General features: G+C 55.7%; 1 protein-coding gene across 16 annotated transcripts in view; it reads left to right on the top strand.

Moving 5' to 3' along the window:
- The window catches only part of DAB2IP (DAB2 interacting protein), a 193,648-nt gene that overhangs the window by 102,340 nt on the left and 74,077 nt on the right, over positions 1-17,231 (top strand). For 14 of the 16 annotated variants that reach the window (XR_014265386.1, XM_082467849.1, XM_082467850.1 and 11 more), the window contains one exon: positions 7,868-8,019. The exons of the other annotated variants lie outside the window; for them this stretch is intronic. Coding sequence is in view for 12 of the 14 variants with exons in the window: in XM_082467849.1 (XP_082323975.1) it covers positions 7,868-8,019 (152 nt within the window). In the remaining 2 variants the exon portion in view is untranslated. The remainder of the gene's footprint in view (positions 1-7,867; positions 8,020-17,231) is intronic. 16 annotated transcript variants of the gene reach the window in all.

Raw genomic sequence — 17,231 nt, 5'->3', positions numbered from 1 at the left:
ACTCTTCTTGGGGCTCAGCACATGGCGAGGCTCAGGAAACACGCCCTGAGTGAGCCATTGACCAGCCCCCTTCTCCATCGCAGGAGCTTTGGGTCCTAGAAGTTGCTTCTGTAAGCTGCTGCCTTCTGTTTCCTTCTGGCTAATTGTTGGGCTGTCCCCTGGTGACCGAGCAAAGTCTGAGCAATAAAAACAATAACAATGACGGTGATGATGATAGTAGCTAATATTTTTACTGTGTGCCGGGAAATGGGCTAAGTTCTTTCCATGCATGATCTCACTGACTCGTTACAACAGTCTGTGAGGTAGCTACTATGGTCCCCATTCTATAGAAGAGGAAACAGGCTCGGACATTTAGGGCACTGGCCTAAGGCCCACAGTCATTAAGTGGTGGAACCCTCTACTACCTTGCCTCTTGGGGGAGGGGGAGGAAAGGTATTTGCATTTTACCCAGGGATTCCTAGACGTCAAGGTAATCCTAGGACCTAAAGAGGTGTGTCAAATGGTGGTGTTTCAGGTGTGGTGATGGGCAGAAGGAGAGATGTTTGGGGCAGGGGGTCTCCAGCTCTGGGTAGGGGTGAGGCCCTGCAGAGCAACCCGCCAGGCCTCAAGGCACCCAGAAACCACACATTTAGGGAGCTGTGAAGACAGTTTTCAGGGTGTGAGAGAAGCAAGTAGGTCGTCCTCAGAGATTGGCACAAAGTGAGGCCCTGCCTGCAGAGAAGGCGAAATTGGGGCGGCAGCAACGTGGAGCCCTTTTCTCCCCTCCGGCCCAAGATGTGGGCTTGTGGCTCTTTGAGCTTACGCGGCCCCTCTCCCTTCCTGCCATGGCTGTGAACGTGAGCGCGTGTGGGCCGGTGTGTTTGGCCTGGGTGTCAGCGTAACTCTGTGAGTACCTGATGACAGTTGAATATATGTGTAAATTTGTGAGCCTGTCTCAGTATATTTGTATGTTTATCTGTGCGTTTCATGGCTGTGTGTGTGTGTATTTGTGTGTGCGCTGGTCAGTGTGCATCTGTGTGTTTAGGTGTGTGTATCTGGGGGTGCTAGGGAGACCTGTTATGTTTATACCTGCATTTCTTTGTGGCCATGTCCCTCCCCCACATGTGCACCATCCATGTCCTTGAACCTGGGTGTGTTTCTCTCCCTGGGTACTTCTCCATGTGAACACGTTTGGGTGTAGCTATCCGGGCAATATTTTAATGCAAGAGTGATCCTTGAGTGTCAGGCTCCAGCCCCTTCCCGGTCCTCATGGCCAGTGAATTGGTTCTCTTTGTGTGATCTGAGTAGTCTGGCTACCTTCTCTGGGTAAGGTGGAGTGTGGAGGTCTTATGTTCAAAGGAGCGCCGGCATGGGCTTAGTGAGGGTTCTGTGGGCTTACGGTGGCCTGTCAGTAGGTGGCCACTGGGAAGGCACCAACTTGATCCTGGCTTAAAATTCCTCCCACCTTTCACCTGTCACAGTGTCTGACATTCCACCGTTACTGAGTTATTCCCCAACTGGGACCCTCTTTGGTGGTGCATAGCTCCCAGGGGAGGAGGCCAGAGAGGCCTGGCAGCTTGCTGAGGGTAGGGCCCCAGGAAAGGGGAAGAGGGCAGGAGGAATTGTGCATCTGAAGGATTCAAGCAAAGCCACAGAAATTGCTGGTACTGTTAGTGCCAAACGTGGGAGAGCCCAGCTGTGAAAGGCAGCTGCTCTAGCTTTAGAGAATCATCAAATATCAGCACTGGAAAGGAGCTTGGTGATCACCCAACCCAGGCCCTCGGAGTACAGATGGGAAGACTGAGGCCTGGAAAGAGGAAACATGGGGAGCCTGGGAGGTTCTGGAAGCTTCTGGCATTGCAAAGAGCACTGGGCAAGGAGAAAGGGGACCTAGGTTCTGCCATGGGTCTGCCACTGCCCTGCTCAGTGACTCTGGGAAAGTCCCCCTGCCCTCTGGGCCTCGGGTGTCTTATCTGTATCATGTGGGCATTGGCCTGGCTGCCGGCTCTGGGCACTCCCAGCTCTCACGCTGCTATCTTAGAATAACATAGCACTCCTCACCACCCCCAGCCCCTTCCTGGAGCCTCTGCCAGGGTAGAGTGAGGTGTCCCTACCAGCCTGCCAAGGTGTCAGGTCTGCCTGCCAGCCTCTGAGCCCGGCAGATCTCCTCTCCTGGGGCTGAGAGAGGTGGTGATATCTGGATGGGATCTTCCCCTCCCTTTCCTGTTTATTTAGGTGTGCTTTTGGCATTTGCACAGAGCCTCAGAAAGAAATTGAGAGACATGCCTGTTACAAGAGCCTCCTTCTTTGAAGGATATCTGTTTGGATGCAGGCCTTAGAAACAGCCACAAAGGAGAAGCTGGTCCAGGGCCGAGGGAGGGCCATGGGGCTCTACCTTCATCCTGAGCACCATCGCAGGTCAGGCCCACCCACCCGTCTGCAGTGACCCAGAGTCGGTTTGTTAAAAGGGAGAAGGTGATGAAGGCAGAATTGAGAATGCAGGACAAAATAGACGATGGAGTCGGGGACTGGTAGAGCACCTACTATGTGCCATGCATGGTGCTGAGTGCTTTACATTCAGGTGAGACCAGTGGTGACACATGACTCCCAGGTGCCCAAGTGGTGTTGCTGGAATACAAACCCATGGCCCCCCCAAATGCTGCCTCCTGGATGGGGAGTGATGTACACGTGAGGATGGGACTGGGCAAGTCTCCCCTCCCTGAGCCACCAGGTCCTCACCTGTGAGCCCCAGGTGACAGCCCTGCACTCAGGGAGAAGCCCACCTTCCCTTCTTTCTTCTCTCCCCCCGGCCCAGCATGGTACCTGGGGCATGGGGAGGAGGGGCTGAGCAGTCACTTCCATCCTGGCCTTTGACACGTGTGTGTGTGTGTGTGTGTGTGTGTGTGTGTGCATGTGCGCATGCACGGGTGTGTGTGTGTGTATACGCGCGTGCACGGCTCTGTGTGTGTGTGTGTGTGCGTGCACGCGCACGGCTGTGTGTGTGTGTTGGGGGGGCACGTGTGCATGTGTAAGAGGACCCCTGCCCCGCCTGCTCAGAGGCTACAACTCTCCTGGTTACAATCCCAGCTCTACCACCTAACAGCTCCGCCACTCTCAGCAAGTAGCTTAAATTCTCTGAGGCTCTGTTTCCCCACCTGAAAACCCCAAACATCCTTCTGAAGCACATGTCCTCACGAGGATTCCTGATATGAGGCATCGGGCCCTCCTAGGCATCCCCTCTACTCGGGCTCCGGATGTGTTCCGTGAGTGCCCCGGGCAGAGCCACCTGGCAGAGCAGGAGCCCGGAAATTGGTAATTTATCATCATCGTCATCACATGGAATGGATTGAAACGGTGAATGGAGAAATCACGAGTCTGGAATTCTGAAAGGCCTTTGAGAAAGCTTCCCAGCACTTCCTGGAGAAGCAGCACTGTGGCCGGGGTCAGCGTGGGGGCAGAGAATAGGGATGGGGGAGCGGCCGACAACTCGGGTCCTGCAAGCCAGAGACCCCATGGGCCTCTGTCCTCCGCTCGGAACTTTTCTTGCACTTTGGTCATTGACATGGATGGAAGCCCAAGGGGCTTGGACCATTGACATGGATTAGCTGGGAGGGAGGACATCTGCATGGGCAGAGTGAGCTGTCACCGAGGTGGGCAGAGGCTACAAGGGCTGTCCACACCCTGTCACCAAAGGACTGGGGGTGGTGACACCAGGCAGCAGCCTCGTGCAAAAGTCCCTGGGGCCTTAGTTGACCTAAGCACAGTGGCACAGCTGCCTGAGAAGCGCAGGGGAATGGGGCTGTGTTAGCAGAGACACAGCGCGCCATCTGGGGAGGGGGCAGGCTTGGTCCCCGCGGACTGTGCAGGCGCCCTGCTGAGCTTTAGACATCAGACCCTGTGCCAGTGAATGAAAGCGGAGGCCTCCACCTGTGCAGCTCCACCCGCCCGAGCACTTTGAACCTCCGGAGTCTCTGTGAGGTTGCTTTAGAAGAGAAGTGCTTGTTTAAAAGAGTTCAAAACTACCAAACCGAGTGATTTTTCTGTGGCTCCAGGATAATTTTTGCAAGCACATTCATTCATTCACTAGGCATGACACCAGCCCTGTCCCCACTGCCACGTTGCTTTCAAGTTCCTCAGACAGCCCAGACAGACTCCCACCTGTGGTGGTCACATACCTCCTCGGGGCAAAAATTGGTGGCTGTATCAGAGCCAACCTTGGTAATAATAATAATAATAAAGCTGGCAACTACTGTGTTTAGTTGCTTAGTATTTACTGTTTTACTGGGGATAGCTTACCTCATTTAATCCTTCCCACAACCCTATAGAGAAGGTATCATCCTTAACCCATTTTACAGATAGGGACACTGAGGCTCAGAGAGGTCCAGTAATTTTCCCACGGCTTATCTGAACTAAGATTTGAACACAAGCAGTGTGAGAGGACTTCAGCTGGCCTGAGGGGTTGATCAGCAGGGCTGGAGTATGTAGTCAGGGCCTCCTGGAGAAGGTGGATAAAGTCAGGCCCTTGGGGGTGTGGAAGGGGAGGGGATCCACGGCTTTGTCTGTCCTACTTAATCCTCACTGCAGCCCCCACCCAGTTCACAGAGAGGCGAGGGACCTTGCCTACCATCTCACCACCAAGGGTCTATGGAGCTGCATTTGAGCCCCATTTGTTTGCCTCTGGCTCCCAGCTCTCAGCCACTGGGCTGTCAGTGGGGTCCACGGCAGTGAGCATCGAGAACCCTGTTTTACTGAAAGAAGGGACGTGATTTGCCCACTGCCCCTCACTAAAGGTTGACTTGGGTCTAGAACAAGATTTTCTGACTTGAAGGCCAGTCAGTCCCTCTTCCTGAGTTCAGGGCTGCAGCTGACTCCAGAAATCATGTCCTGGTACCTGCCCATGAAGGGACAGGAGAAAAGGCTCGTCTCCCTTCATCCAGGGCTGGGCGAGGAGCCACCCTTGTCCCTTCACCCCAGGAAGGAGGTCAGTAAGCAAGCTATGAGGCTAAGCAGGGCAGGGAACTGGAGTCCGGGGTCTTTGATTAACCTTGCTGTGTCACCTTGGGAAAAGTCTCTGGGCATTATTCACCCTTGTAATACAGTCTTTTGGATCTGAGTCCCCTTCCAGCTGTGGCTTTCTGGGATAATGAGCATTTGTTAAGCCTGCCATATGTAGAGCCCTGAGCTGGGTCCTCTGGGGGACATAAGGTCCTCCATGGTGGGTATGTGTGGTGAGGTGGGGGACAGGTGAGCTCCCTGTCCTCTTGTTATTCTGTACACTGCTCACCTCATTGTGTTCATGTCGGTCTTGGTCACTATGCCTAGCACATAGTAGGCTCTTGACAAATGGTGAATGAATGAATATTATAGAGAGTTTGAGTCCCCAAGGTCATGGTCAGTTTGGGGAGGTACATTCAGAGTAGGCTTCAAGGATGCTTACAGGTAATGCTTATCAGAGGAGCATTAAGTGTAGCCTTGATGGGTGGGGGTGGGGAAGACGAAGTGATACTGTCCCACTCTACCTCTTAGAAGGAAGAAAACTTTTTTTTTTTAAACTCAGGAATAGGATAAAGCCGTCCATATTGCTACATAACGAGCTCCATAAATTGTGAAACATGCTTTGTGGTTCTTTGTACCACAAGAGTGTAAAAAATTGTGAGATTTTAATCAGTGTAGAAAATAAAAACCAATAAAAAGTACAAGCCCACTGGGGGAACTTGCTTGACAACCACACCTGCGAGAGAAGAACTCATCCAAGTTAGCCAGGTGCATCTCCCCTCCCCTCACACCTGCCAAGAGCCCAAGGTTGGGAGAGCCCAGAGCTTAGTCAGGAGTGCAGGTCCCTGCCTTCATGCTGTGTCTCCCAGAGAGCCTGCTGTCCCCCTGGCCCACCACCATTTGTGGTCCCTCTGCATTAGGCCTCGTCCCGTCTGTGGGTCACCACTCTGGAAGAGGGTCCCTCCTGTAGTCCCTAACCCCTAAGAGATCATTGTTAAACTGCAACTGATTAGAGTACCTTGATGGGTGATACCAAGCTGTAGAGGTGAGAGGCATTTGGACTCCACTGCCTGGGAAGGCCTGAATAAGGTGGCATTTCAGCTGGGCCTTGAAGGATGTGCAGAATTCTGACAGGTGGCCACAGGGATAAGCCTTCTATGGATGGGAGAGATTGAGGGGGAGGAAAAAGTAGGGGCAGAAAGATGGGAAAAGGGAAAGCTTGAAGAGGGTGGGCAGAAGAGGGGGGTCCTATGGGAAAAGCTCTGACGTTAGGCAGGTCTGAGAGCTGTGTGTCCTTGGGTGAGTCATTTCACCTCTCTGAGCAAGGTTTCTTCATTTGCAGAAAGGGATGTTTCTCTGTCATTTCTGTTTGTGTGGGTGACATGAGATGATGTGTACAACCAACATTTGCTCTCATCAGTCTCGGGTGCTAGGGCCATAGAGATGGACAGATCCAGTAAGGGCGTGGACTACAGCAAATGTCCAACTCTCCCCCCAGAGCAGAGAGGGCCACCAAGCCTACCCTTTATTGTGTGATGGATGAAATATGGTGTTCAGATCGTGAACAACATTAACTCTAAAATGAGTTAATATCCCATTCCCTTCTATCCTTATATCACCTGGAATTGAGGCTGGGATGGGTGAGTGCCCAGAATCCCTCTCAGACAACTCCACCCACAGGGAATCCCTCTTCCTGCAGTTTTCCTCTCCCTCCAACTGCCTGAGGGTACCATGTCCAGAACACCCCAGGCTGTGGCCCCTTGAGCCCCCAAATCTACCCCAGGGTAGACTGGTTCAACCTGCTGTACTGAACGCTGTCTCCTCCCTGTCTCTTCCATTAGACCCGGAGCTCTGGGGGCTGCGCTCAGCTTAGGTTCTGGTCTCAGAGTCCAGCGCAGTCTGATAGGTGCATGAATGGCCTAATGGGGAGGCCCGGCTGAGGTCTGTCATACTCCTCCCAGGAGTGGACCCCTACCCGCCATGGGTCATGAATGGGCCAGCAGGCAGCAGTCTCTCTAGAGAAGGTCCAGCCTTCCCTCAGACCTGGCTCCAAATCTTGAAGCACGCAGTGGGGGTACTCAGCAAACCCTTCAGCCCCTCGGCCTCTCCTTGAGCTAGATACTAGGTCACACTGTCCCCAAGGTGGTTGCCCCTGCTGGGGTACAACGGTTCCAGGCAAAGGGCTCCACCCCGAGGGCCTGTGACAGTCACCTGCGAAAGGAAAGACGCCCAGGTTAGGGGTCCAGGGTACTACCAGGAGCTGCGCTAGCCGGCCGTTCCCCAGAGGACCGGACGCCTGCTCGCAGAGCCTTAGTTTCCCCCATCTGTACCACCCAGGCTGAGAACATCGACCTCGCGGGTGGAGGGAGGCGCTTTGGCAATCCAGGACCGGGAGGGGGGCGTGGACTCCTCCAGGTGGGTGGCGGTGTGTGACCTCGTTACTGTAAGAGGTGAGGAGGCTGCTGCTGCGGAGGCCGCCGCCGCGGAGGTCCCCCGAGGGTCCCCGCCCCTCTTCAGCCCCGCCCCCTCAGCCCCCGGGGGCTCTCCCGCCCCCGCGCCCGGGGGGCTCGGGCGTCCTCGGTCGCGGCCGGCGCGGCTCGGCTCGGCGTCGCCATGGCAACAGCGGCTTAGGGGGCGGGGGCGACGTGGCTGGCTGGCTGGCTGGCTGGCTGGCGGCGCGGGGTGGGCTGGGCCGCGCTGCGCGGGCCGGGCCGTCGGCGCTCGGTCGGCGGGCGGGCGGCGCGGGCCGCGAGGTGCAGGGGCCAGCCCGAGCCCGCGCCCGCCCTCGGCCGCACGGCCGCCCGAGCCAGGGCGCGGGTTCCGCGCGGGTCCCAGGCCCGCCGCCGCCGCGCTAACCCCGCCTCCCTTCCCCCTCTTGTCGCCCCGCGCGCAGGGCTTCCTCAGCCGCCGCCTCAAGGGCTCCATCAAGCGCACCAAGAGCCAGCCCAAGCTGGACCGCAACCACAGCTTCCGCCACATCCTGCCGGGGTTCCGGAGCGCCGCCGCCGCCGCCGCCGCCTCCGCCTCCACCGCGGACAATGAGAGGTGAGCCCGCCGTCGCCGCCGGCCCGGCCTCCGCGCGCCGCCGCCCCGGGATGCGCCCCGGAGGGCGCGGGGACAAAGCGAGAGCCGGGCTGGGGCGCGCCGAAAGCGCGAGGGCGCCCCACGCCGCCCTCCGGCAACTTGTGGGGCCATCTCGGACGGGGGCGGGGCGCGACGGGAGGACCCTTCTCACTCCCCCAGGGCTGAGGACCGGGTGCCCGAGCCTCGGGGCGAGGCCGGGAGGGAAGTGCCCTCGCCGGGAAGTCCTGCCTCGTCTCGCCGAGATGGGCATTGTTTCCCGGGCGGTACACTGCCCGGAGCTGGGGACAGAAGTGGCGCCTCCACCCCAGGATCCATCCCCTGCCTCTGGAGCCCTTGAGTGTCCGATACAAAAGGCATTTCGGCTGGGTTTTGCGGAGACCCAGCGGTGAGAAAAAGGGTGAACATCTGGAGGGGAGGAGCAGGGGGCTGGGCCGCTTAGGGGGCACATCTGCTGTAAGTAGGGCGCGTGCTCCGCTGGGGGCTGGGGCGAGCAGAGCGGGCAGTGCCGGGGCCCTGAGCTCAGGGGCATTGCCTGAGGCCAAGGAATAAGGGCCTCATCCTTTCCAGCCCCGGGCAGCTGCTTCCCTCCCTCACCTCTCCACCCCCAGGGGTGTCTCCTATTCCCTGTTTCCTTTTCCTAGGCAAGCCAGGAGCAGGTGTGGAAATTCCAAGGGGAGGTGGCTTGTGGGGCAGAGGAGGAGGAGAGGAGGTGGTTCAGCCTGCCAGGAGTCACTGGCAAGGAGCAGGCTTCAGTTCGCAAGGGCAAGCCCTCCTGTCCGCTTGCGGGGACACCGGGCGGACACAGCCTCTTGGGGCCCAGGTCCCCCCTCCTTGAGCCGTGCCAGCCCCAGCACCTTTCTGCTTGGGCACAGCATGGTGGTGGATTCTGGTGCCAGTTAGAACATGTTCCTGCTCAGCTAAGTGGAGGTGAAAGAACAGGCGGGCAGCAAGGAGCCTTTTCGGCATTCAGCCCCAGCATCTCAGGCCCCTGGCATCTGCCTTCCTTCATAGGGCTGTGCCCCTGTGTATGATTGGTGAGTTGGCACTCCCTGTAAGGGAGGCACAGGTAGAATGAAAATGTCTCTCCCCTCCCCCTTGGTTCCAGCAGGCAGAGGAGTACAAGTTATAGCCCAACTCCTGCCCAAGGTTGAGTGACTGTTTAACTGACCCCTAGCATCTTCCCGAAGAGTAATCTTTCCACTCTCCAGGAGAATTACTAGACCTTTAATTTCCATCAGCCCGGAGCTGCTCTCTCTAATGCATCCTCACCACTGCCTGCAGCTGGTTTCCTGCCCCAGCTGCCAAGCCCAGCCCGAGGCAGGACCCTCAGCCTTTTTCTGATGGCCGTGGTGCCCCAGGGGACCAGGCGTGCCCTGGCAGGAAGATTTAGCCAAGCCAGAGCTCAGCGCTGGGTGCAGCCACTGCGTCTTTGAAAATCTCGGTTCCCATCTTTGTTATTGTCTGGGCGGCAGGCCACCCGGTTTGCTGCCTTCCTCCCTCCGCCCGGCCCCTTCCTCTGGCTTTCTTCCTCAGGAACATGCCCTTCTCTGCGCTTTCCTTGGTGGGGGTCAGGACCCTCTGCACCCGCATGCAGGGCCTCGTGTACGTACCCAGTTTTGTGTGCATGTGTGGGTGTCCGGGGAACAGGAGAGACGGCAGGCGGTCCGGCCTCTGAATGTGCCTGCCCTCCTGGGAGCAGACAGCGTGCATGCCATGTTTACCTCCCTCCAGCGGGAAGCCTGCATGGAGACGCCGGCGAGCGCTCGGCTGGCAACCCTGGCCGGAGGTCAGGGCCTGGCTGAGATGACCTGGAGCAGGTCCTGCCCAGCTTGGCCTCAGGTCAGCTTTGCCACATGCCGGAGGGGCACGGAGGGGGGTGGGTAGGGAGTAAGACTACAAGTCTGTTTCTAGAAACGGTGGTAAACGGTAGCGGTTGGAGCAGAATGTCACTGACAGTGGTGCGGAATTGTCTTATTAATTTTCTATAAACAAAATCTGGCTTGGTGGCTTCTCTGGCACAGGAAGGGAGCCCAGACTTCCCACGGACAGGCAGAGAGACTGAGTTTGAAGTCCTTCTGTCTAGCCTTGGAGCGGCAGTGGGCTTTACTCGGACTGGGGTCTCCTGATGTGCTGCTTTGCTTTGAAGTAGATTTATCGGCTGCTGGTGGGATGGCTGGGCAGGTGTTTCTCTGGGGCAGTCCCTGGATTCGCCCTGTTTGGAGTTGAGTGAGTCAAGCCAACTCTGGCGACCCCCACCCCCCTCCCCCAAGCTCACGGTCAACGCTGGGTGAGTGGAGAGGCGCCTCCCTCCGCTCTGCCGTGGGGTGGTGGTGGTGGTGCTGCTGAAGGCTGGGAAGACGGGACGGCTGCCTTTGGCTTGGCTCATGGGACCCCACTGGGCTGGCTCAGCAGTGAGGAGGGCGTTGACTCCCGGCTCCATGGGACCCCACTGGGCTGCCGTGCCTCTCCCTGGGAAGGGGGTAAGTGCAGAGACAGCGGCCTCACTGAGGAGATGGGCACGGGAAGGGGGCTGGGGGCCTCTAGGGTGGCAGATGTGAGCCCCCGTGGCCGCCTCATGTGGAGAAGGAGCACAGGGGACTCAGGGGCGGCCACTTGGGTTCTGACTCTGGATGAATCTGTCTGCTTTATGGCTGCTGAAGCGGCTTTGTTGCACGCTCTCTGTGCTGGGGAGGTTATTTTCTTTTTGAGCTGGGATTCTCTCATCTGGGAGCTTTTTTTTTTTTTTTTTTTTTTGCGCTGGGATTCTCTCCTCTGGCTTCTCTCATCCAGTTGGCTCCGTTCTGGGATCTTTCAGCTCCCTGGGAAAGGAGTCTGCCCCAGGTGTGGAGACGCTGAAGTTGGCTGATGCGGGGAGAGGGCTGAGGCCTGGTTGTGAGGCTGGGGTCAAGCCAGCCAGGGCTTGGTAGGCACAACTGGGCTCTGGGGTCCCCGAGGACCACAGGACAGGTTTGAGCCTTTGTACTTATTTCCCTGAAGACAGCCTGGGGGAGGTTCCCAGCCGGTCTCCAAGATCACTGGACGCCTCAACGCTCATTTCTCCCTTGGAGGTTTTGGAAATAAGCACCAAGGACAGGTAATCATTTCCCGTGGATAACAGAAATGAATGCCGCTCGGAGGCTTTCCAGGTGAAAGGTGTGCTGGCAAAAGCACTTTTGTTTTGCAGGCTGGCAATGTTCCTGCTTCATTTACAAGACTGTTTTAATGTTGGTAAAAGCGATCTCGGATGTTGTGCTTCTGCCTTCCCAGAAGATAATTTCCAAGTCACTCATTTATTTATTAATGTTGCTGAGTAGCTAGGAGGGTCAGCTGGCAATACTGTGCTTTCCTCATTTTTTTTTCTCCCTGATACTGTATCTGGGTGGGTCTGGCCCTCCACACAGGCGGGCAACCCAGGTGCAGTTACCCAAGGCTGATATGTGTGGAGTGAGAGATTGATCTCCCTTACAGGGAGTACGTGTGTTGCCTGGAGTTCCCACACCTGAAAGTTACTAATGGTAGGATTCCAGGCAGTGTAAGACTAGGGAGGGAGACAATTTGGAAGTTGGGGGAGGGGGCTTTCAGGGACCCTCACCCGGCCCTGAGTAGGCAAGAATCAATTCTACCCCTTTGGGTGAGGCATTCCTTGGTGGGAGGAGAGGAAGCTTGATGAGGAACAGGAAAAAATGGAAGACGGAATCTGTTTTCTGTTGACAGTAGGTACAGGAAGGGCTGGGCACCCAGGCCTGGGTTTTCTCCACTCTCTCCCTCCCCTGCTGTAGACAGGGAGAGCCTGGTCCTTCTCTGCCTTCCCTTGGGTGATGTTGAGATGATTGGGCATCTTCGTCTCTGGGAATAATGGGAAGTATGTGATCTTTGGATTTGAAGCCAGGCATTCCTGGGGCAAGTCACGTAACCTTTCTGAGCCTCAGTTTGCACATTGGCAAAATGGGCCTGATGATAATAATGTCGTTGGAAACGATATTAATATATTCAGCATGTGTTTAATAGAAAATGTCTGTCCTGTTCAGTGCTGTTTCCTTAGCAACTCACACTGGGTCTTCCACGTTTCTTAAATGTTTCTAAAATTTTATTAAATAAGTTATAACACACGAGAGGGGTTAGACAAGTGTGTTTTAGGTTTTCAGTAAGCGGTAGTTAGTATTGGTGGGGAACAGGCCCTTCATCTTGGTAAGCCTCAGTTTTCTCATCTGCAGTGTGGGAATAATAACATGCAATCGTGCGGTGTTATTTTGAGTTCGAGCGATAATACTCTATGTTGCTGTCCCTCATAAGGTGAAAGGGGCTGTACAGAGGATCATTACTACTTTGAACACAAGAAATAGCCAAGTGGAATGACCCTGGTTCTCGCCTGCACCTGGGAAAGCAAACCTCTACTATATGTGTTTTAAAAATTGATTCGTAAAGTTCACTGTTCCATCTGATGTTCAGGCCATACTTGTTTTCCGTAATTTAGGCGTTTAGGTTATGTCTCGTTTTTCTTGATTAAAAATGGTGCCGGTATTTAATGCTAGAGTATGCATCAGTTATCTGCATCTGTGGTTGATTTCATGAGGTAAAGTCCTAGAATTACTAGGCGGAAGAACATGAGCAGTTTCAGGTTTTTGATAAAAATGCCTCCCCTCGAGAGCCTGTAGTAGCATCCAGCCCCCGGTGATTCTTGAAGGTGCTCACCTGTTTCCTTAGACCTTTAAAACATTGGGTGTCATCATTAACCCGATCTTTGTCATTTGTATAGGCAGAAAAATTCTTTGTTGTTTGCATTTCTTGCTTGTTAGTGACTGAACACTGTTTTCCTGAGTTTAAATGGCCAGTAGTGCTGCTGCTTTCGAGCCTTGTCTGTTCGTGTCCTTTGCCTTCTGAACGTTCTGACGAGGCCCTTGCAGGAGTCTTAGTTGCCCTGTTTGGCTTTCCTCAGCTCTGAGAGGCCTCATGTAGGTGGATCTTTGTTAAATGGGTCTCTGTCTACCAAGCGGTATGGCTGGGAATTCATTAATTACCTGCAAGGAATGCTTCCCAGCTGCCCCCCCCTCCTCTGCTCTCCTCTCCATAAGGGAATCAGATTTAATTCTTAATCCGATAATTATCATAAGGAGGCCTGGCATTTACACAGCACCTTGAAAGGTCTTTCACCATGCAGAATAGGTAGGTGGTGAAGGGACTGTTAGATTCAGGGAAACTGAGGCACAGGGTCAAAGGCGTGGTGGTGGGACCATTACAGAAGCCAGGCCTCATGACCACGTCCCGACCCACCTGCAGCATTGTTCTTGGATCCCCATGGGCACCTCTGGGGCAGGGCTGACTGGAGCCCCACTAACGAGCACATGATTCTGAGCCTCATCTCCGGGGGGAGGGGAAAGCCACAGAACATGACCCAGACTTGGAGAAGAACCAATTTATTTTTGCTTTCTCATTTTTATCACCCTCCTTTTAGATCTGCAGCTCCCTCGTGTATCTTCCAGAGATCTGAGCCGGGCAATATTTTTAGGAACGGTGGAAATTAGCTAGTGAGAATGTGATCAGCCCCAGGCTGGGGTTTTAAAAGCTAGAGAAGCCTTTTTTTGTACAAGTGTCTGTAGGCATGTGTACATCCCTGAGTGCATGGTTTTGTGTGTCTTACAAGTACGCATCTGCCCTCATGAAGGTGTGTGTGCGTTATATGTAAGTGTCCTTGTACATGTCTGTGCATCTGAGATGAGTAATCGCATGTAAAGCATTTGGAACAGTGCCTGGCACTTCATGTTGGGTTGGCACATGAAGTGGCTCTTTTTGTAGGTCGAATATGGACATACGGTTCATTCTAAGTGCTCAATGAGTGCTGGCTACCGTTCTTACTGTGTCTGTTTTCTTATGTGTACGTGTCTCTCGGCATGTGCGTGTGTGTTTACATACATCCTGTTTTGCCGTGTGCGTGGTGTGTTCTGTGTTTGCGCTCTCACATGTGCGCATCTGCGTGCGTGTGTGCAGTTGCTGTCTGGGCGTGTGGCCACCGAGCTGGCCAGTTTTGTGAACAAACTGCCTGCCTTCTTGGGGAGAGCCTCCCAGGGCTCAGCATATCCCCAGGCCGTCAGGACAGCCACCCTCTGAGTCCCCTCATGCCTTTAGGTGCCTGCAGAGCCCAGGCCTGGGTGCCAGGCCTGAGGGGTGCTGTGGGTGAGGCCTTTCGCATTCTCCCAGAGTAACCCTGCTTATTTCCAGGTCCCATGTCTGAGGATATGCAAATTGACTCTTTAATGGAATTCCTTTGCAAAATATTACTTGAACCAGAAAGTTAATTACCAGGCTCTAATTAATGGCTATTTTAGAGGGCCACAGAAGCGAGCTGGAGATCATAGGGAGACCGAAAAGGCAAGAAGGAAAACATCCAGCTCCCACGGCTGGCGTGTGACTCCTTCCCAGGTGGCAGGGCCCACTTAGCTCCTCCCCCACCCGCCCTCCTGGGTGACTTGGTGCAGTGAGTGGAAAAGCGCCCCTTGGTAATGCTGGGTCTCCTGGCCGACAGTCCATCCGCCTGCGAGGAGTGGCTTGGGCCGCATTCCCGGCCTGGGGTGGGGTGTGTGAGTGGCCACGGAGAGCAAGCCCGGACTGGCGGATTGACATGAGGCTGTACCACTCCTACCCCCACCCTCTGAGGCCCCAGAGCAGCCAGGCGACATGCCTGAGGCCTGGGCTATGGACGGGACAGTCACCGGCCACTCTACAGTGAAACTAACCCCTTTGCTACTCCGCTAGCGGCCTTTGGGCTGCTGCCTATGGGACCCCTCCTCCCAATTCCAGAGTTTGAGGCAGCTTCTCAGAGGACCAGATCTCCACCAGGGGCTTGCTCCCCCTCAGTGCTCAGTGTAGAGTCACCTGTGATCCTGCCCACCCACGTCAGAGGACAGGCTGAGAGCCCAGAGGAGATGACTGTGAGGGGAGTGATGTGGAAGTTACCCCTCCCAGCTGGGGGCACCAGGAAGGGTGGCCTGTGTTACTGTCCCCTCCTGGGACAGAGGGAATCTCCGTCCTCTGTGGGCATGTGTGAGCCTGTGGGTGGGCACACAGCATCTCACACATACTGGGGGCACAGCCTGGGCTGCCTCCCAGGTCCTGCCTACAGGCCACACCACATGCCCACCGGGCGTGCACATGTAAGAACCTTCCTTGGCAACTGGAAGCCAGGTGCCTGTGGAAGCCACCAGTTGTGCACCAGAGGTCCCCTCTGAGCCAGGCGGGTGGTGCGGTGAGGACCCAGGGGAAGGAGAGGGAGACGGGATCCCTCCTGCAGGGTCCCTGGCAGCCTATCTGGGAATACTCTGTGCGTTCCTGGGGAGGGTAAGAAGTGACCCCAAGGTTGGAGGTCAAGCCTGATCCTGGGGGTGTGCCAAGAATAGGGCGTTCCCCAGACACCCCCACTCGCACCCGCTCAGGAAGCCTGCGTGCACCTGACCCCTGGGGTCGTCCCCTCGAAGGCCGCGGCTGATGGCGGGCTGGGGCGGGCTGCTGGGAGGCCCGAACACAGCACTTTGTGCTTTGGGGAGGCACTAGGGGTCTGCCTGGTGATTAACTGCCAGGAGGGGAGGGGCCAGAGGGCAGCCTCCAGGACGTCTTTGCATTCTCCCAAAGGCAGCTGAGCAGGGCTTTGTCGCCCCACCTCCTGCCGCCCCTCCTGCTGCCGCTTGTACCTGGACTGCCACAGGCCAGGCTGGAGCGCAGGAACCTGCCTCCTGGGCCTGCTGCACTGCTAACTCGGAAAAGCCACAAGTCTGTCTCCCCGTGTCTCCAGGGGGGCTGGCGGGCCAGGAATTGGCCCAGATAGAAGTTTGGGTTTGCACTTTTCCCCACAGCAGGTGCTCTGAGGGGTGAGTTACTCCTTGTCACAGTGATCCCCTGCCTCCCTTTTCTGGTGGGCAGCCCCCATGGGGGAGCTGAGGGGTCCCGGCTGGCTCTGGCCAGGGCCCAGTTAACGCCGGGACCATCGCCTGCCTCGGCTAGCCCTGACCTTTCTCCCAGCCCTTGTTTGCAGGGCCTGGTTGTAAAAGAGCACTTCGGGTAGAAATATAGATGCCACCGTGGTAGCACAGGCTCTAATTTGATGCGACATTGTCCTGGGGAGTTTTCATACTGAGGGCAGTGAGTTAGTGCAGCAGCTCCCTGTGCCCACTGACTAAGGGGAAGTTAATTTCATGCTGTCTTGTTGACATTCGCAGTGGAAGCTTCCTGTTGCAGCTGCAGGCTGTTAGCATGTGAAGGATGTGTGCGCCCAGCAATTACTGTTTCCGGCTGGGGAGGAAATTGATTAATAGATTGTTCACAGCCCCACCCCTCTACTCCTATTACCCTTCTTTCCCCCTTTCCACCTTCCCCAGATTTCATCAGGAAACTCAGTCCCAGAATTGGCTCTGATAAAACCCCACTCTTGTCTTGGAAGCTGAGGGCCTGGTCCCTGAGCAGGACTGACCAGCCCACCCCAGGCAGGACCCCTGATAAAATGTAGATTCTTGGGCCCCACCCTAGACCTTCAGAATTAGACTCTGGTGGAGCAATCACGTTTCCCCAAAGTGTGAGAACCACTGCCCAAAGTTTGTTCCTTTTGCAGAGGGCAGGACCGTGTCCCAGATGTATGCCAGCAGCTTGCCTAGGCACTGCTATGTTCTTATTGATTCCTCATAGTAAGAGGGTTTTTTGTTTCTCATTTCACAGATGTAGAAACTGAAACTCCAAGAGGGGAACATGACTGGCCCAAAGTCACACATTGGGGGACCCCATGCCTAGGCGATCCATTCCCTGGTTGAGGCCTAGAATCTTCCCATTAGCGTGCCGTGCCCTTTCTCATTAAGGTTGTGATGTCTTTTGAACTAACCTTCCCCCTCCAACAGGAGTGCCAGGAGCCCCGCCTGTGCTTGCCCGGGGCTCCCCGCTGCAAAAAGCACTTTCACACTGGTGCTCTAGCTCTCCTAAGGGCGCCTGGAGCAATTAGGGCATTTATGACTGTGGTCTGCGTTCTACAGGCAAGATGGGGGAGGCTCAGAAAGGTGAAGGGGCAGAGTTGGAGTTGGGACTTGTCTCCTAGCTCCAGGTCCAGTGCTTGGCCCACCTGAGCCACTGAGGCCCGCTCCTCTTGCCGACTTCCTAGTTACAGGTGGTTCAGAGAGGTGTAGTCACTCCTCTCTGGG

The sequence above is a fragment of the Balaenoptera physalus genome (assembly GCF_965194825.1).
Source record: "Balaenoptera physalus genome assembly, chromosome: 7".
NCBI lineage: Eukaryota > Metazoa > Chordata > Mammalia > Artiodactyla > Balaenopteridae > Balaenoptera > Balaenoptera physalus.
This window is presented reverse-complemented; position numbering and strand designations above follow the sequence as displayed.